Source organism: Lemur catta, chromosome 1, assembly GCF_020740605.2.
Source record: "Lemur catta isolate mLemCat1 chromosome 1, mLemCat1.pri, whole genome shotgun sequence".
Taxonomy (NCBI): domain Eukaryota; kingdom Metazoa; phylum Chordata; class Mammalia; order Primates; family Lemuridae; genus Lemur; species Lemur catta.
The window spans coordinates 5,583,271-5,603,748 of record NC_059128.1 but is presented as its reverse complement, the minus strand read 5'-3'; the positions used below and the strand labels follow the sequence as shown (position 1 = coordinate 5,603,748).

General features: G+C 48.2%; 1 protein-coding gene across 1 annotated transcript in view; it reads left to right on the top strand.

The window, feature by feature from the left end:
• The window catches only part of LOC123640115 (cholesterol 24-hydroxylase), a 36,770-nt gene that overhangs the window by 1,568 nt on the left and 14,724 nt on the right, over positions 1-20,478 (top strand). Inside the window, 6 exon segments of the mRNA XM_045554483.1 lie at positions 5,006-5,086; positions 5,676-5,757; positions 11,599-11,672; positions 12,139-12,225; positions 15,558-15,696; positions 16,469-16,579. Of these exon segments, the coding sequence (XP_045410439.1) occupies positions 5,006-5,086; positions 5,676-5,757; positions 11,599-11,672; positions 12,139-12,225; positions 15,558-15,696; positions 16,469-16,579 (574 nt within the window).

Below are 20,478 nucleotides of genomic sequence, written 5' to 3'. Positions count from 1 at the left end.
CTCCTGCTCCCCCAAATATGTTCTTTTTATATATCCTTAAGTCACCGTGTAATTCTCCTTCACAGCATAATGTTAATTGGGTAATTATTTGTGCAACCTCTTGTTAAGTGTCTGTCTCTCACGTAGGCCCCACATCTGTCTCAGTCACTGCTGTGTCCCTGACGTCTAGCACAGCAGCGGCACGTGGTACGTGCATAGCAAACACTCGATAAATAGTGATTCAAGGTTAAATGGTGGAAATCTCATGCCAGTTCTGTTATGTATACTATCACCCTTTTAAGTTTTCAAGTCGGCCATTGACACTTGGAATTGAGTGAGTTTTGTGCTTGTTCTGATAAGTCTCATCATTACTTGGCCTTGTCATAAACTCAAGTGACCTGCTTGCGTCTCTCTGTCTTGAGAAGGCAGAACTTAAATCATCTTTTAAAAAAATTGAAATGTAACTTGCATACCATAAAATCTATCCATTTAAAGTGTACGATTCAGTGGTTTTTAGTCTATTCACAGCGTTGTGCAACCATCACCACTAATTTCAGAACTTTTTTGTCACCCCAGAAAAGAAACCCTGTACCCATGAGCCATCACTCTTCATTTCCCCCACCTTCCACAGCCCTGGCAACCCCTAATATGCTTTCTGTCTCCATGGATTTGCTTATTCTGGACATTTCATATAAATTGAATCATACAATATGTGGCCTTTGTGTCTCGCTTTTTTCACTTCACATAATGTTTTTAAGGTTCATCCATGTAATAATAGCATGTGTCCGTATTTCTTTTCTTTTTATGGATAAATTCTCCCCAAATCTTATACCACAGAGTCTACATGTGACCTATGGGTGTGTGGGGGGAGGGAGGAGTGGGAGGAAGATGAATATGATTATGGTTGGGCTCTTTATTCTAAGAAGGTGAACTGAACAATGCATATAAAAAAAGATTTTGGATTAAAAATTGGTTGGTGGTCAAATATAAAACTGTACTAAATGAAAGTTCTGGAACTTCTAGCACAAGTCAACTGCTTTGGCATTAAAAGCCTGGATCTTTAAACCATGATTGGCAACACTGTTTGACAAGAGAACTGTGTATTGAGTCTCCAGAAGTGGCATTGCCCCTTGCTGTTCCAGGGCTTTGCCCGCTTGCAGGGAAGGAACCCTCTGGCTGCAGGAGGCAGCCCTTCATCCTCCTTATTCTGCGGGAGGCCCCAGGAGGCCCTCTGCTCCCTGAGGGCCCCTCGTCTGTGCTCTTATTACAACATGCCACTGCAACGATCCACGTAACAGCTGAAAGCTCAGACCCCCCACACTCAGATCCCACACAAACATTTATAGCTTCTTTATTCCTCTGCCACTGATTTAGCTTCCTCATCAGCCCCTACTCTCCTGGTCATGTGGGAATGGATGTAAACTCAGCAACGAAAGGTTGCTGTCTTCCAGTTTTTGTTTATCTTGGAATAAATTTTTCAAGGTTGACTCCGGAGCAGTGCTGGTTCCACTCCAATTTGCCAAGCTGCTGGGTGGGGGCATTCAACAAGGAGCAGCGTGGCTCCTACCCATGGTGGAGTCCCACTGCTGGCTGTATTGGGTGCTGCATCCCATGGACTTTGGGTGCCTGGCGGAGCACTCACCACCCCGTCCCTCTGGCACAAGGCATAGTCATGGCCCCTCACACTCACTGTCCCCCTAGTGGGTAGCCCACTCCTCAGCCATTGTGTGGATTCCCTTCATCCCTCTGGGTGGCTTCACAGTGGGCTCTCCAGGTGACCTCTGTGACTGTGCCCACAGGAAACCTTGGATTCCCAGCCAGCCAATGACAGTGTTACAGGAAGCCCGATGGCTGGGGAGGTGCGGGGTGGGGAATCCTTGCCAGCTTTCTCTCCCTGGCTCCTCTGCCATACCGGTCTATGACCAGGGGCATGCCAGGTGGGCTTCTGTCTGCCTGGGGTGCTGACAACAAGTCCCAGTGTTCTGCCATCCCCTCAGCCTTACCTGCGCATTTCTAACACCTGGTCTTCCTGCTGTGTAGTCTCCTCCCCAGCGCCCCCTGCAGGAACCAAAATGAATGGCTTTTAGTGCTCTTGCCTGGCAGTGGGGATCCTCCCCCCAACCATGCTCTCTGCCTTCTTGAGGTGCCACTCACCTTCCTCCCCACGTGGCAGTGGACCCCAGTGGTTAGGGTGGAGGATCTGGGGTCACACAGGCGTGGAAGGGGTCGTAGGGTCCAGACTGTCCTGACTCAGGTGCCTCAAAACTGAGAACATACCCCCAAAATGTAAGCTTTGGGCAGTGTGAGTGAGGATACTAGATGATTCTGGAAATACAGCCAGCTGTGTGTGATGTTCGCGGCCCATCTTCCTGCAGGTGGTTCGAGGCCACTCACCTGCAGGGGGCCCCCCTGCCGGGGCCAGAGTTCGCCTCCCTCCCCAGTTTGCTCTCCCACGCTCCCGGCGGCTTATTGCTTCTCAACCCCGTCACCTCCTCCTCCATCCACTCTCAGCTTTTATTTTTGCCTCCTACTTGCCCTAGCAAAGGGAGCAGCGGGAGAGAATTTCCTTCCTGGCGCCACTGCCGCAGCTGCCCACCTGCCTGCCCTGCCCGCGCGCTTCCGCCTGGGCTTCCGCCTGCCTCGCCCGGGGCGGCCAAGGCCAGCCCGTTCCTCTGCTCTGCGCCCCGGCCCCCACCCCCATCATCAGTTTTCCTTCTCTTCTGCCTCATGCCTCTGTTTATATAATGTGCTGTCAGAATCCCCAGCTCTGACAAAACCCTTCTCTTCCCCCTCCCATTCCCCTCCAGCTGCTGCCCCCTCCCCGCGCGCAGCAGCCCACCCCCCGCAGCAGCCCCCCACCCCCACCACTGCCTGGCTTTGGGCCTCCACTTCCTCCCCTCCCGTTCTCTCTTGAACCCACCAGCCCTCGGGCTTTGGCCTCTACCTCTCCATCGAACCTGATTTGGTCAAAGTCCCCAGTGACCTCGGTGGTGCTGGACCCAGTGGTCACCCTGGGTCCTCATCTGACCTGGCCCCTCAGCAGCCTGGGCAGAGCCGAGCCCTCCCCCTCGCGCTGCTCTCTTGCCTGGCTTCCCCTCTCTGCTGGCTCCGCTCCTTCCTCCGGCCGCCCCTGCTCAGTCTCCTTGGCTGGCTGTCCCTTGGCTCGGTCCTTAGTCCTCTTCTGTCTCCACTCATCATCCCCTTGCGGCGGGCTGGAAACACCACCTCTCCGCTGCGAGCCCTCCCCTGCACTCCGGACCGAGTGTCTGACCTCCTGCTCCACGGTCCCCCGCAAACCTCACAGGGCCAAAACTGAGTCCCTGATGTCATCTGCTTGATCCGCTTGTCTCAGATTGTGCCCTGTGCCCCTGAAGCTAATCCTAAGAAATGAATTGTATGTAGTTTCTGAGGGGTGATCCCAGGTTGAGGGGGGAGTGGATAGAGAAAGAAGGTAAAAAAATCCCAGTAAGACAAGTTCCGTCTGGGGAAAACTGAGGTGCAATTGCCCTGGGGACGCTGGGGGCTTGTATACAGCGCATGCCCCAGAGCTGCCCCACCAGAGGTGAGGGAGTTAGGGTCATCGGGACAGGGCTGCTACCACGTGGTCATCTCCTGGGACTTCTGGCCTGCCCTCCTTCTAGGCAGAGTCAGAGACAACCCTGGCGCAATTGCAAGGTGGGCACCATGGCGTCTGCTGCCACAGGTTCCTTCTCTGTCCTCCCCATCTCAGTAGATGGCAGCTCCATCCATTCTTGCAGTTGCCCAGGCCAAAAGCCCCGGGGTCGTCCTCTCTCACGCCCCACACCCAAACTCGCAGCTGGTCCCGAGGCTCCGCCTTCAAAGTGCACACTCCTGACCACCTGCTCTGCTTCCAGCCCTCTGGTCATCCTCAGCACAGCACAAAGCAACCCATTCAAACCCAGGAGGACTCCAGCTCTGCTCTGCTCAAAACCCTCCAGTGCCTCCTCCCCACCAATATTAAAGCAAAACTTAGGACAGCAGCTCACAAGACTCTCTGTAATGTGCCCCCAAACTTGGTGACCCCATCTTGTATTACTTTTTCCTCAAGGCCACTCACCTGCCACACTGGCCACCTCACTGTCCAAGCACACTCCTACCGCAGGGCCTTTGCACCTGCTGTTGCTGTTGCCTGGAATGCTCTTCCCCCAGATACCTGTGTGGCCAAATCCCTCACTTCTTGTGGGAATTGTGGCCAATTCCCTCTTACAGGGAATTTCCTGCCCTGCCTGTGTAAAATGGCCATCCACACACCCATCCAGCACTCCTTTCCCCCATACTCTGTTCTATTTTTCTCCCGTCACTCTCTGATGCAGTACTTGTTTATTTGTTTGTTTATTTACTCTCTGTCTCTCCCTGGGAGAATGTGAGTTCCATAACCCAGCAACTCCAAGTGCAGTTTTATCATCCCCCATTCAGTAGCTGCAGTGACCTTGATTGGAATAAAGTCATACAGGAGACAGGAAGTCATGGGCACCTTGGAATGTGCTTCAGGATGACCCCCACCGGGCCTGTTTACAATCTGGTGATCACACTGCAGATTTACATGACCAAACCCTCCCCCAGGGAGCAGGGCTTTGGGGAGCCCAGGTACCAGCTGTGCAGCTGTGGGCAAGTGACTTCACCTCTCCCGTCTGGGCTGTGCTACCTCTAATATGGTCAATAACAGATTATCTGGCTGATGTGGTAGGGCAGGGGGTGAGGCTAGCATGGTGCCAGCACAGAGTAAGTATCCAGTGACTGTCTGATGGTGCATCACACATTATTTTTGAGCCCTTTCCATGTGCCAGCCCCTGACCTCTGTGCCTTGGAGCTGGTCAGAACTGGTTTGCATCCTTTCTGCGTCCTTGCTGCCTGGTGACCCTGAGCCAGCACCATAACCTCCCCGAGCCTCAGTCATCCTATCTGTGAAGTGGGCCTAGTAACACGGACTCACAGTGTCCTGTGGGGAAGGGAGCACTTTTTAACGGTGACTGCTGGCAAGCCTAACGTTTCCTATTTCTTCTAGTTTCCTTCTAGGACACCTCCCCTACTTTTGGAAAAAGGATGAGGTTTGTGGCCGCGTGCTCCAAGATGTGTTTTTGGATTGGTGGGTTCTAACTTGTCACTCGTTGCCCTTACTCCAGGTCCCTGCTGGGGCAGGCCTCCCACCCAATCCAGCACACAAACTCCCAGCCCCACCCTGCCTTGGCCCAGGATCCCCATCCCCAGCAGATCCTCCTCTGAGTGGAGAGGCAGATGGGGCGGGCTTGGAGGCCAAGTTCTTCCATTCACCAACTGCAGGCCCTTAGACCAGCCATCAGAAGCTTTCTGAGCCTCAGTTTTCTCATCTGTAAACTGGGCGGGGGTGTGTGAGATGAGATAAGGGTCACTGTTTGGGGCGGTACTGTACACTTTTCAAAGCACTTTCAAGGATACTGTATCATTTCGTTCCCACAACAACCGTTTGGGGCAGTCAAAGGAAGGGAGTTGCAACCCTATTCTGAGGATGTGGAGACTGAGGCCCAGTGGGCGGAGCCTCACTCCCAGGCCTCTGGGTCCCCAGTGCAGTGCTCGTTTTGTGGCCCAGGGTTGAATACCTTCTGGGATGGGCTGCTTCTGTTCCTCCTACTGGGCGGGGCTGCTGAAACTCATGTCTTGGGGAGGTGACAGCTTCCTCTGGGTTACTTTGGTTTCAGGGCTAAGAAGTATGGACCCGTTGTGCGGGTCAACGTCTTCCACAAAACCTCCGTCATCGTCACGAGCCCTGAGTCGGTCAAGGTAGGAAGCAGCATCGTTTCTGTGGGGAGGCTCCTCCCTTTCCCTGGGCTGGGGGCATGAAGCTTGGTCCCAGGAAGAATGTTCCAGAGCCAGGTGCATTTGGGCTGGCTTCCCAAAGATCAAAAAGGAACGGCATCTTTCTCTGTAACCACCCACCATTTGGGGGGCTCTTCCAGGCATTGCTTTTTAACGTGGAGAATGAATGGGAACTTTGCTGTCCCCATTTGTGTTGGAAATTCTGTCCTGCTGGTGCGCACATATTTAGTTTACCTCTCTTAGCCTCAGTGCCTTCATCTGCAAGATGGGAATTATACCCCTGTCTCCCAGGGCTCTGATGAGAATTAACTGTTGATTGGTTTATTTAACAAATAAAGTCTCAAAAGATCCTGAAACAGTGCTTACTATGGGCTGTGCACTTCGCTATGCACTTCACAATTAGTAACCCCTTTAATGCTCGGAGGAGTAGAGCTTTTATTGGTCCCCATTTTAGAGATGAGGAAACCAAGGCAGGTCACCTTATCTGTAATGTCTGCCATGAAAGTACTAAGAACGGGCATCAGACCATCTACTTTGCAGTTGGCAGAACTGGACTCAAATCTGGGCTCCGAGACCAACTGGCTGTGGGAACTTAGACAACTTGCCTCATCATTCTGGGCCTCAGTTTCCTCATTTGTGCAATAGGGATGATGTCTCTCTTACAGGGTGGTTGTAGGAATGGAACTGAAATGATGTATGTGAGCCATCTAGCCCCGCCTGGCACATAGCAATTGCTCAAGAAACAATGATGTGTTATTCTCACAGTGGGTGCCCAGCAGATGTGTGGGCATGATGCTCTGCCTGAGGGTGGCTGTAGTGACTCTGAGAGGGATAAAGTTCTACCCGGGGTCCAGATCACGAGACAGGTTGAATAACCATGGTGTCTCTAACAGAATGTCAAAAATCACTTTTTAAAAAAAGTTTAATTTCAAACACAGACACCATTTAAGACTTTTGAAAGTATGTTGTGAAAAACCATGCACACTTTCATGATGCTTAGTGAGACATTGAAAGATACATATCAATATGGTGAATTGTATTGATTGATATTCAAGTGTTAAACCAACCTTGCATTCCCAGTCATGATATACTATCTTTTATATATTGCTAGATTCAATTTGCTAAGGGTTTTTTGCTTCTATATTTATTCTTTTCTCATAATGCCTTTGTCTGGTTTTGGTATTAGATTATTCCTAGCCTCATAAGATAAGTTGGGAAGTGTTACCTCCGCCTCTATTTTCTGTAAAAGTTTGTATAGGAATGGTGTTATTTTTTCCTTTAATGTTTGATAGAATTTGCCAGTGAAGCCACGTGGACCTGGAGTTTTCTTTGAGGAAAGTTTTTGTTTTTTAAATTATACATTCAATTTATTTTTTTAATTTTGTGTTTTTTAAACTTTAAATTGTGTTAAAATGTACATAACACAAAATTGACCATCATAACCATTTTTAGGTGTACAGTTCAGCAGCATTAAGGAAATTCACATTTTTGTACATCCATCACCACCGTCCATCCCCAGAACTTTTTCATCTTCACTGACGGAAACTCTGCACCCATTAAACCAGTGGTCCCCAACCTTTTTGGCACCAGGGACTGGTTTCATGGAAGACAATTTTTCCATGGATGGGGGCGGGGGTCGGTGGAGCTCTGCAGCCCCGGCACTGGGGACCACAGCATTAAACAATAACTCCTGATTTCCCCTCCCCCAGTCCCTGGCAACCCGCGTTCTACTTTCTGTCGCTATGAATTTGACGACTCTGAGTACCATATAGCAGTAATCACACAGTATTTGCCGTTCCGCGTCTGGCTTATTGCACTGCGCATAGTTTCTTCAAGGATCGTCCATGTTACAGCAGGTGTCAGGGTTTCCTTCTCAACTTCCCTAATTGATGTATGGCTTTCAGAACTTTTCTTGAGTTTGATAATTGACGTATTTCAAGGGATTTGCACATTTCACTTAAATTGTTTGAATTATTGGCATAAAGTTGTCATAATATTTACTTACGGTCTTTTCAATGTCTGTGGGATCTGTGGCGACATTCCCTCTTTCATTCCTGAGAATAGTAATTTGAGTTTTCTGTTATTTTCCTGGTCAGTCTAGCAAGAGGTTCATCAGTTTTATTCATCTGTCCAAAGAACCAGCTTTCGGTTTCGTTGGGTTTCTCCACTGTTTGTCCATTTCCGATTTTACTGATTTCTGCTATTTATTATGTCCTCTTGCATTCACTTTGGGTTTGATTTGTTGTCGTTCTAATTTATTAGGACAGGCGTTCAGATAATTGATTGTAGGAGTTTCTTCTTTTCTGATACAAGGATTTCAAGCTACACATTTCCCTCGAAACATTGCTCTAGCACAAATTCACCATAAATGTTGATCTTACGCTTTCATTTTCATTCACTTCATTTTCTAACTTCGCTTGTGATTTTTTTCTTTGAAGCATGGATTATTATTCAATTTATAAATATTACGGGGTGTTACAGGTAGCTTTCTGTTATTGATTTTTAATTTAATCCTGCAAGGTCAGCAAAAATACATATCATGATTTCAATCTTTTAAATTAATTGAAACATGTTTTATGGCCCAGCGTATAGTCCTGAGATCTCAGAGAATGTTCATGAACACTTGAAAATAATGTGTATTTTGTAATTGTTGAATGGGAGTGTTGTAGAAATGTCAGTTAGGCTATGTTGGTCAATAGTGTTATTCAGATCTTCCAAATCCTTAACTACTTTTCTGTCTACTTGTTTAGCAATGACTAGAAGAGGACTGTTGAACTCTCCAGCCATAGGCATAGATTTGTCTATGTCTACTTTCAGTTCTATCCATTTTGCATTATGTATTTTGAAGTTCTGTTAGTAGGTGTGTACATCTTTAGGACTGATAACATCTTCAAGATGAATCAACCCTTTTGTCCTTAGAAATATTCCTCTTTATCCTTGGTGGCATTCTTTACCGTAAAATACATTTTGTCTGTTTTAGTATGGCCATTGCAGCCTTCTTATGCTTGGTCTGGGCTTTTATATTTAAGGTAGGTTTCCTATAGATAGCACATAGTTGAGTCTTGCTATTTTATATAGCCTGATACTCTCTGCCTTTAGAAGGCCATTTAATGTAATTATGAGACGGTCTGGTTAAATGTACCATATTACTGTTTTCTATTTGCCCCATCTGTGGTTTGTTCCTGCCTTGCTACAGACTAAGTGTGTTCAAGCACTCTATTGTATCCCACTGTTGTCTCATTAGCTCCTTTTCTCTGTCTCTCAGTGGTTGTCCTAGGGTTTGTAAATGTCATCTTTCACTTACAGCAATCTATCTTCAAATAATATGATACCTCTTCATCTGTGTCTCCTTTTAATATTTTCTCTTTATCACTGGTCTCAGCAATTTGATTATGATCTGCCTTGGTGTACTGTCTTCGTGTTAATTCTGCTTGGGATTCTTTGAATTTTTTGGCTGTGTGGGTTCCTTGAACATATTTGTATATTTGTAATAGGTGTTTTAAAGTTCTTGCCTGCTAACTGTATCAGTCTGTTATTTCTGGGTCTACTTATAGGTCATATTTTCCTGCTTTTTGGCATGCCTAGTGATTTTTCTGTTGGATACTGGACACTGTGAATTTTACATTGTTGAGCGCTAGATTTTGTTTTATTCCTTTAAAGGGTGTTGGATTTCATTCTGACAGATGATGAAGTTACTTACAGATCAGTTTGATCCTTTCCAGACTTGCTTTAAGGCTTTTTTTTTAAGACTTTTGCTCCAGAGCTAGTTTAGCCCCATTCCTAAGGAGTGACCCTTCTGGGCCCTCTGCTAAAGGTCTTGTATCTGAGGTTCATTAGTTCCAGCTAGTGGGAACTTGAATAATTCTTGGCCCTGTGTAAGCTCTGAGAATTGTTCAGCCTGTAGTTACCCTCTAATTCTCATTTCCCCAGACGTAGTTTCTGCCCAGTCTGTGGGGTTTCACCCTACGTGTGCACAGATTGTTATTCATTCAAAGAATCGAGGGACCCCATACAGAGTATTGCAGAGGAGCTCTTTCCCTGCATAGCTCCTCTCTGGTACTCCGTCCTGCGAATTCCACTCTCCTTTGGCCTGCCTAGACGCTGGTCTCTGTTCAACTTGGCAAGGCAGAGCAGGACTGTATTCGGGTCTCTGCCGTTAGTGCCGTTGTCCTGGAATTACCTCCGGGTAGAAAGCTGGGCGACCCCAGTCATGGGTCTCACAGTTTTTTCCCCTCCTTCTCCTGAGGTTCACACCCTGCACTGCCTGTTGTTCAGTGTCTGAAAACAGACATTTCGTACGTATTGCCAGTTTTCTCATTGTTTATGGCAGGAGGGCAAGTCCCTAGCAGTTAGCCGTCAGTGTGGGCATCGAAGTTCAGCACACCGGGCCATCACGGGACTCCCACCTCTGGGACAGCGGCCGTGGGGGACCCGGCCGTGGGGACACCCGGTCAGAGCCTGTGCCAAGGCTGCTCTGCCTCAGTGGTAGGGCCTCTTTAGTTGAAGGGCTGACTTAGACCTCAGACGACTCAGGGGCATTTGCTGTCATGTTTTCCTCCTGGCAGGAGCAGGGTAGTGGCAGAACTTGGGTGAAAATGACAGAGTTGGGGTGGGGTTGAGGTCTCGGGAATATGGCTCAGAATGCAAAGTCAGCCACTCCTGGGATTTCCTTTCAGCTGAAAAATCCATCTTCGACCCCTGGGAGCTAAACTCAGAGAAGCTGGCAGCACTCTGGCCGATTTATAGTAGAGAAATCCCCTTCCAGCCTCTCCTAGTGCCCACAGGACAAAGCAGCGTCCCCGAGGGCAGGGCTCTGCCCCCGCCCTGCAGCCCCACCCACTCCACGCACGCCTGCCTGAGCAGACAGTGAGTCCCAGCCCCCTCTCCTCTGTTCCCACCGCAAATTGCCTAGATTCAGATCCTGTACCCACCTGTCACCCTGTGTGTGACCTCGGGCAAGTGTTAAATCTCAGTTTCTTCATCTGTTTGTAAGATGAGCTTAGAAATAGCACCCACAGCTGTGGGCGCGTGCGGGCCTGTGCACCTGGCATTCATTGAGCACCGGCCACGTGCCACGCACCGTTCTCAGCCCTTCCCACGTAGAGCAGATTTACTCCTCACGACAAACCCACCAGCCAGGAGCTCTTCTCATCCCTATCTTGTAGATGAGAAAGTGGGGGGCAGAGGAGGTGAGTAACTCATCCAGGGTCCTAGAGTTAGCCAGTGAGGGAGTGGGGATGCCGAGCCTTGGTCCAAATTGAAGCCAGCTGTCCCCACAGCGCAAGTGTGGCCACTTGGCAGCACGGCCTGGAGGGCAGTTGGCTGATGTTATCGTTGTTATCATGCAGCTCTTGGTGAAGTAAGTCGACCCTTCCTCCAGGAAGTCCTCCTTGCCCTCCGAGGCTGGGTTGGTGCTAACAACACTGCATCTATGCTGCCTGTCTCCGCTGGGTCCTCCGGGCTCCTCCCCTTCCCACTTGGGCCTCAGAGCAGCGTGTGCCTTCTCCTGTCTTGCTGCTTTGGAAGGTGGCCCGGGCCAGGGCACTGTCCACTGGCATGTCCCTGGGAAAGTCGCTTTGCCCCCCATGCCCCCTTTCCTCCCCTCCACACGCCGACATTCCTTGAACACAGGGCTTCCCTGTCAGGTGGCTGAGGGTGACACGAGACTGTGTGCGTGAAGTGCTCCCACCGTCGCTGGCCTCGGCTGGTGGTGATTATTTGGGGCATGTCTCCGAAAAGTCCTTTGCAGCTTCTCATGGGTGCACGAGCTTATGCTGATTTTTTTTTGGGGGGGGGGATGTTTAGAAGTTCCTGATGTCAACCAAGTACAACAAGGACTCCAAAATGTACCGCGCGCTCCAGACGGTGTTTGGTGAGAGGTAAGGAGGCGAGGTGGGAGGCCTGGGTGGGAGGCCAGGAGAGCCCTGCTGTGAGCCAGGGCCCCTGGGGTCCAGACTGGGGGTGTAGCATCAAGGCCCGGGGCCCTGACTGCCAGGCACACAATAGGCACCCCGTAAATGGTGGCCCCGCACTCGTCATTGGCACTTTTCTCCTCTTCCTCCCCCTCCAGATGGCAGGTGGGAATATGGGGTCACGTAGGTTGGATAACACGATCGCCCTGTTATTTTAGTGTTTTTTATTGTAATAAAACTGACATAACATTCGCCATATTAGCTTCTGTAAAGAGTACAACATGCTGGCATTCAGTACATTCATAGTGCGGCACAGCTGCCACCACGGTTGGCTCCGGAGCCATGTCAGCATCCCAGAAGCCAGCCCGTCCCCACCGAGCCGTCACTCCCCTCCCTCATCCACTTTCTCTCATCGAGCATTTGTCTCCCGCAGGCTGTTCGGCCAGGGCTTGGTGTCCGAATGCAACTACGAGCGTTGGCACAAACAGCGCAGAGTCATGGATCTGGCCTTCAGCCGAAGGTGAGTGTGGCCAGAGGCCGGCGGGGTGGGTCCTGCCTGGTCAGAGGTGGCACGGGCTGCTGCAGCACAGGTGGACCTCGAGAAGGGGGTGTCTTCATCCGGGGGGTCACCCAGCTGAAGGGAGAGAGCAAAGAGGGCATGAGTCGTCGGAAGAGAGCGAAGCCTGCCAGCCTCTGAGGGTCACTACGCAGCCCCCTCACTGACCTCCCTGCCTCCTGTCTCCCTCCTCAATGCACCCACCTCACCGGCCTGGAAGGATCTTGCTAAAACTCAGATCCGACCATGCCACTCCCCTGTTCTGCAGCCTTCAATGGCTCCCTAGCATCCGGGAGGTGAAGGTCAGCCCCACTCACCTGATCCGCCCCTAAACCCCTCCAGCCTTTGCATCCCCTCGTCCCTACCTGTCTGGAAACCACTGTGCCCTTTCTGGCATCTCTGCCCCTGCACCTGCTCTTCCCTCTGCCTCAGTGTGCTCCCTGTGGGGAATTCCTGTCCCTCCTTTGACACCTAGCTCGGATGTTGCCTTCTGAGGCTAAGTTCGTGTCTGCGTCACAGCTCCTGTCACACCCAGTGCAGAGCTTCCATTCACGCCCAGCTTCCTCCTTAGACCACAGGTCCCTGAAGGCTGAAGACACACCATGTCCCTGACTCCTGAGCCAGCGCCAGGAACCCCACAGCCCTCTGGGAATGCCCACAGAGTCAATGAATGCGTTAGTGGGTCAACGAACTAGAATAGTCTCAGTCTTATTGGAAAGTTACCAGAAGTGAGAGTGGGAAGGAGTAGCCTGGACGGAGGCATTTATTTGATGTTAATAAATAGTTATCGTGCCAAGGGCCAGGGTTACGAAGGACAGCCGGCTGACATGCTCCCTGCCCCCAGGAAGCTTCGAGGTTATCGGTGGACACAGATTCCAACAGATGGTGGCCCACGTGGTCATGACATAATCACGTCATGGTCCTGACGAACGCTCTCTAGCACACAGGACCTTGTGTTTGAACAGCACTTCACAGTTTATTTAGTGCTTTCACAGACATTTTTATTTCTTTTAAATTTTTAATTCTGGCAAGATACACATAACAAAATTTACCATCTTAACCATTTTTAGGTGTGCAGTGTTGTTTTAAGTTCATTTACATCATTACACAACTATCACCAGACGCTTTTATTTTTTAATCTCACCATGAGGCGTCATCTTAGAGATGACTGTTTCATTGTAAATGCCAAGTTTACGAGGTTGTGTGAAAGCAGCTTTGGAAGATGCCTGTGAGTGTTTCTGGAAGGACTCTCGAGCCTGTGAACCCTAATTCACTAATGAAGAGAAAACAGGAAGCTCTGGTGCACCATTTTGTTTTCTTTCAGAGACAGGGTCTCGCTCTGTCACCCAGGCTGGAGCACAGTGGTGTCATCATAGCTCACTGCAGCCTTGAACTTCTGGGCTCAAGAGATCCTCCTGCCTCAGCCTCCCAAGTACCTGGGACTACAGGTGCATGCCACCACGCCTGGCTAATTTTTCTATTTTTTTGTAGCGACAGGGTCTCGCTCTGACTCAGGCTGGTCTCAAACTTCTGACTTCAAGAAAGCCTCCCACCTCTGCCTCTCAAAGTGCTGGGATTACAGGCGTGAGTCACCACGCCTTGCCTAATTTTTATTTTTCGTAGAGATGAGGTCTTGCTATGTTGCCTAGGCCGGTCTCAAGCTTCTAGCCTTAAGCAATCCTCCTTGGCTTCCCAAAGCTCTGGGATTACAGGTGGGAGCCACTATGCCTGGCCCATTATGTAATTTAAAAAAAATTGCAAGAGTAAATTGCCAGTTTCTACTTTTCTAGATTTTACTTATGGGAAGACCTTGGTCCCAGTCCTTTCCTTAGAAGACAAGGAGTTGGGATCTTACTGTACATCTGACAGCCCAGCCCAGCATTCTGTATCTACAATAGCTGCCAGAGATTCAGTATTGTTATGATAACCAGACACACGCTATTCAAATAGTCAACTTGAGTGGGATTTTTATAAACAAAAAGACAACTAAAAATAATCTTGCAAATAAATATATACTTGCAAACATGTAAATATCACGAAGAACAAGTCATGGGTGCTACGAGGGCAAATATTGGGCCTACCTGGGGCTCAACAGACATTGCCCAAAGAAGGGGCATCTGGTGTCCATCTGCAGAGGGGAGAGGCGTTCAGGTGGAAACAGTCATGGGGCGTGGAGGGTGGGGGGAAGGGAGCTCCAGGCAGAGGGGATGTGAATGCAGCGGCCCTGAGGTGGGCAGGAACGTCGTACTTTGGAGGAGCTAAGACACCGTTGCAGCAGGTGGAAGTCAGCACGGGGCCGACTGTCTCCCAAGCCCAGGTGAAGATTTTCACCTCCCTCCTAGGAGCAGCAGCATACTGACCAGATCAGAGTGGCGGCCCGCAGGCTCACTGCTGCCAGGCACAGCAGCCAGATGGGCAATGAAGAGCTGATTTCCTTTCCTAGTTAAAAATTTATTCTTTTTGTTTCTCTTCTCCCATTTTCTCTTTTAAAAGGCTTTTTATTGGGAAATAATTTCAAATTTTCAAATTTATTCAAGAATAAGAATGGGACAAAGTATACCCATGCACCCTTTACTCAGATTAATATTTTAAAATTATATTAAAAATGTCTTTAAATTATAAAAGCAACACTGTGTCTTAGTAAAATTCAGAAATTTCTAATGTACAAATTGGCAGTATCTTCTCTTCCAGCTCTCTTGGGGTTGCCGTTTTTGTGAGTTTGAAGCGTATCCTTCTATATCTCTTTCTAAGCTCTATGCCTGGGAGATGAGCTGTCCCAGGTCAGGGAGCCCTCTGGGTTGGGAGCTCTGGGCTGCAGATGGCATCTGAGGACTCATTTCCCATAGAATTGGGCACTATGATTGTTCAAGGACAGGAAGTGAAATGTAAAAACACAATGCTGCAAATGGTCACCTGGGCAGGGCAGGTAAGGAGAGTGGGCAGTGCAAGCAGAGGGATAGGAGGGGAACCAAGGTAGCCGCATTGTGCACTCTAGGAGGCCCCAGAGCTTCTATACTGCCATGTCCCTGTAATGTCAGCGTTGAGAGGCCACAGTGGCAGACCCATGGAACTGTTAAGACAAGGGCATTCTCCTCCATACTGAGTGGAGGAGAATGATGAACCTAGTTACTGCAACCCTAACCTGCAATCTGGGCCTTGAGGGGAGGCCAGAAAGGCTGGGGGGGCCACCTGCCTTCGCTCTGCACAATATCCTCCCTGCAGAGAGGGAGGGCACACGGCAGCCCACTGGCCTGGGCTGGGCTTGGCGGCCGTTGATGCCTGTGCTGTTTCTCCAGCTCCTTGGTTAGCTTGATGGAAACGTTCAACGAGAAGGCCGAGCAGCTGGTGGAGATTCTAGAAGCCAAGGCGGATGGGCAGACCCCAGTGTCCATGCAGGACATGCTGACCTACACCACCATAGACATCCTGGCCAAGGTGATGGGTGATGGCTGGGGGCTGGGTCCAGGAGGGCCACATGGGGCAGAGGGTCTTCTCCTTTTCCTCTTCCCTTCCCCTTCCCTTTCCTCCCTGCCTCCCCTCCCTCCTGCTCCTCCAGTGTATCAGTAGCCTCTTCTCTGTGCTTCACATGTCTTTTATATATTTTGTCTCCTTGAGTATTCAAAGCAACCTCGCATCAGATCGAGGCTACTAACTCATGCTCTAGAAATGGACACTGAGAAGTGTAGGGCCTGTTGTAACCAGTCTGTGGCAGAAGCAAGACTCGATCTCAGATCTGCCTGACTCTCAGCCCCAAAGCCTGCCTTCCCTCTGCACCTCCCCTGGGGTATCTCTTGGCTCTCACCCCAGGAGCCTCAGCAGTGGCCCAGATAACCCCAAACCCCATGTGAAAGTAGGTCAGGCAGCCCCATATAAAGGTGGGGACAGTGAATGGAGTCATCATTATCGTTGTTATTGCAACAATTCACTGTGAAGCTGGCTGTAGAATGAACACCTAAATAAAGTTGCATTTTAGGGAAATGCATCTTGTCAAGGAAGGAAACCAAGGTTTATTGAGCAGGTACTATGAACTACTTAATCCTCTCAACATGCCATGGGAGTTGGATTGTCATGGATTGTTGTGAGGAGTTGATGTGATGCACGTAAACCCTTAGTCCAGGGCCTGGGTCTCCAGCTGAATGTGCCAGGTCTGCCCTGGGTCTGCTGTCCTCCTACCCCAGTTATGACCTAGCCCTTCTCTCTCCCCCAGGCAGCTTTCGGAATGGAGACTAGCATGCTGCTGGGTGCCCAGAAGCCTCTGTCCCAGGCAGTGAAGCTGATGTTGGAGGGTATCACCGCATCCCGTAACACTCTGGCAAAGGTACCGCCCCAGCACCCCCTCGGGCAACTGGCCCCATAGCTGTGTTGTCCTCATTTGCTGAAGCGCCTCCTTCAGTGATGTTGTTCAGAATGGGTTTGGAGTTCTGGTATGTCTGAAATGACTTCTTTTTTTATTTTTTTAAATTTTTTATTGTTACATAATAATTGTACATATTTATGGAGTACATGTTATATTTTGATACAAGCATATAACATATAATGATCAAATCAGGGTAATTGGGACATGATTCACCTGAAACATTTATCATTGCTTTATGTTGGGACTATTTGAAAACTTCTAGCTATTCTGAAATATAATAAAATTCTGAGCCGGGCGCGGTGGCTCACGCCTGTAATCCTAGCACTCTGGGAGGCCGAGGCGGGTGGATTGCTCGAGGTCAGGAGTTCGAGACCAGCCTGAGCAAGAGTGAGACCCCGTCTCTACCAAAAATAGAAAGAAATGATTTGGACAGTTAAATATCTATATAGAAAAAATTAGCTGGGCATGGTGGTGCATGCCTGTAGTCCCAGCTACTCGGGAGGCTGAGGCAGTAGGATCGCTTAAGCCCAGGAGTTTGAGGTTGCTGTGAGCTAGGCCGATGCCACGGCACTCACTCTAGCCCAGGCAACAAAGCGAGACTCTGTCTCAAAAAAAAAAAAAAAAATTCTGAATCAGGACTTGCATGCATCGCCTAAAGTAGAGGCTCAAAATCAAAGTGACATAAAGTAAATTAGGAGTTAATCTTTCTCTCATGTAAAGAGATCCCCAAAGCTGGCAGTCTGGGATGGCTATGATGGCTCCACAATGTCAGATTATTCCTGGATCCTTATGTCTTTCTCTCCACTGTCTTCGGCCCATCATCTCATTATCATAGGATGGCTGCTACAAGAGGTACACCCTGCCCACTGCCACTGATGCCCATGTGCACTGTCCAGGGGCCTGGGAATTAATCTGCCATGCCCACCACTGTGGGCACCTACACATACCATTGGGGGGCCTAGGGAGATGCCTGCCCTACCCACTGGCACCAGTGCCTGTGTGCTCCATATGGGGGCCTGGGGACCCACCTGCCTTGTGTGTCACTGCTGGAGCCTGTGCACACCCTCAGGGGACCTGAAGATTGACCCATCCCTGCCCAACACCACTGTTGCCCACATATACTATTGGGGGGCCTGAGGACAGGCATACCCCACCTGTCACTGGGGCCTAGGGATCAACCTGCCTTGGCTGCTGGCACCCATGCACACCGTTGGGGGGCCTGAAGATTGATCTGCCATACTCACTGTTGCTGGTGCATGTGTGCACCATCCAGGGTCCTAAGAAAAAGCCCACTCATCTCACTGCCACCACCTCCTGTGCCCAAGCATGCCATCTAGAGGGCTGGGGAATGACCCACCCTGCCCACTGCAGCTGACACCTATGTACAATATTGGGAGACCCTGAGAACAGGTTCTCCTTGCCCACTGCTACCAGTGTCTGTGCATGCTATATGAGAGCCTGAAGACAGGCCCACCCTGCCCACTGCTGCCACCACTCATGCCTGAGGACTGACCTGCCTGGTGTCCCCATTGCCAGCAAATTCTGACCACAGCCTTCACTAACAGCTGCAGTTTAGGCCACTGAAGAAATCACAGAGACCACTGATGCTGATTACAGCTGAAGAAATCAGATGAAGACTACACTTCTGCCCCAACCCAGAATCAAAGCCAAAGCTCCTTACTTACTCAATAATATATGTACATCTATAGAAACAAGTCTTTCCCTATGAAAGTCAATCTAGAAAATGGGAAGAAGTGACTGTTACACTAGATGAGTAGATATCAACCTAAGGATACAAGAAACATGACAATCAAGGAAATATGATGCCTCACAAAGAACACAATAACTCTCCAGTAACAAATCTCAAAGAAAAGGAGATTTATGAAATACCTGAAAAAAAATAATGTAATGATATTAAAGAATCTCAGTGAGATAAGAGAGAACATGGATGGACAATATAAAAAACCAGGAAAACAATTCATGATCTGAATGAGAAATTCAACAAAAAGATGGATATCATAAAAAAGAACTAAACAGAAATCCTGAAACTGAAGAATTCTATGAAAGAAATAAAAAATACAATTGAGAGTTTCAACAATAGACTAGATCAAGTAGAAGAAAGGATTTCTGAACTTGAAGGCAAGTCTTTTGAAATAACCCAATCAGACAAAAAAAGAAAAAAAAAAGAAACAAAGAATCAAGAAAACCTGCGTGACATATGGGATACCATAAAGTGACCAAATATTCAAATTCTCCATGTTTCACAAGGAAAAGAGATAGGCAAAGGCATAGCAAACCTATTTAATGAAATAATAGCTGAAAAACTTCCCAAGTCTTGCAAGAGATATAGTCATCCAGCTATAGGAAGCTCAAAGATCCCCCAAAAGTTTTAACCCAAAAAAGTCTTCTGTAACGCACATTATAGTCAAACTGTCAAAAGTCAAAGACAAAGAGAGAATTTTAAAAACAGGGGGAAAAAGCCCACATCAAGTCACATGTAAGGGAATCTTCATTAATGTAAGAGTGTATTTCTCAACAGAAATCTTATAGGCCAGAAGAGAATGATATGATATATTCAATGTGCTGAAAGAAAAAAAAAAAAACCTGGCCAACAAGAATACTGTACCCAGCAAATCTATCCTTCAAGCAAAAACTGAGGGAATTCATCACCGCTAGACTGGCCCCACAAGAAATTCTTAAGGGAGTCCTATATCTAGAAGTAAAAGGGTGATATCTACCATCATGAAAACATATAGAAGTATAAAATTCATTGATAGAGCAGATACACAAATGACAGAAAAGACTCAAACGTTACCATTATAGAAAAACCACCAAACTGCAATAATAAACAATAAGAGAAGAATAAAGGAACAAAGATATACAAAAACAACCAGAAAACAATGAACAAAATGACTGGAATAAGTCCTTATCTATCAATAATAACCTTGAATGTAAATAATATATTTCCCCACATAAAAGATATAGACTGGCTGAATGGATTTAAAAAATGACTCAACTATATGCTCCCTACAAGAAACTCACTTCCCCTGTAAAGACACATAGAGACTGAAAGTGAAGGGATGGAAAAAAATATTCCACGCAAACAGAAAGCAGAAGCAAGCAGGAGTAGCTATTATTATATCAGGTAAAACAGACTCTAAGTAAAAAAACTGTAAAAAGAGACAAAGATGGTCATTATGTAATAATAAAGGGAGAAATCAGCAAGAAGATAAAATAATTCTAAAGATATATGTACCCAGGCCGGGCGCGGTGGCTCAAGCCTGTAATCCTAGCACTTGGGAGGCCGAGGCGGGCGGATTGTGTGAGCTCAGGAGTTCGAGACCAGCCTGAGCAAGAACGAGACCCCGTCTCTACTAAAAAATAGAAAGAAACTATATGGACAGCTAAATATATATATATAGAAAAAAAATTAGCCGGGCATGGTGGCACATGCCTGTAGTCCCAGCAACTTGGGAGGCTGAGGCAGTAGGATCGCTTAAGCCCAGGAGTTTGAGGTTGCTGTGAGCTAGGCTGACGCCACGGCACTCACTCTAGCCCGGGCAACAGAGTGACACTCTGTCTCAAAAAAAAAAAAAAAAAAAAAAAAGATATATGTACCCAATACTGGAGCAGCCAGATATATAGGGCAAATATTATTGGATCTAAAGAAGGAGTAGACTTCAATACAATAATAGGGACTTTAACAGCCCACTCTCAGCATTAGATAGATTATCTGGACAGAAAATCAAAGAAACATTGGATTTAAACTGCAATTTAGACCAAATGGACCTAACAGACATTTACAGAACATTTCATCCAACAGCTGAAGAATATATATTCTTCTTATCAGCACATAGAAC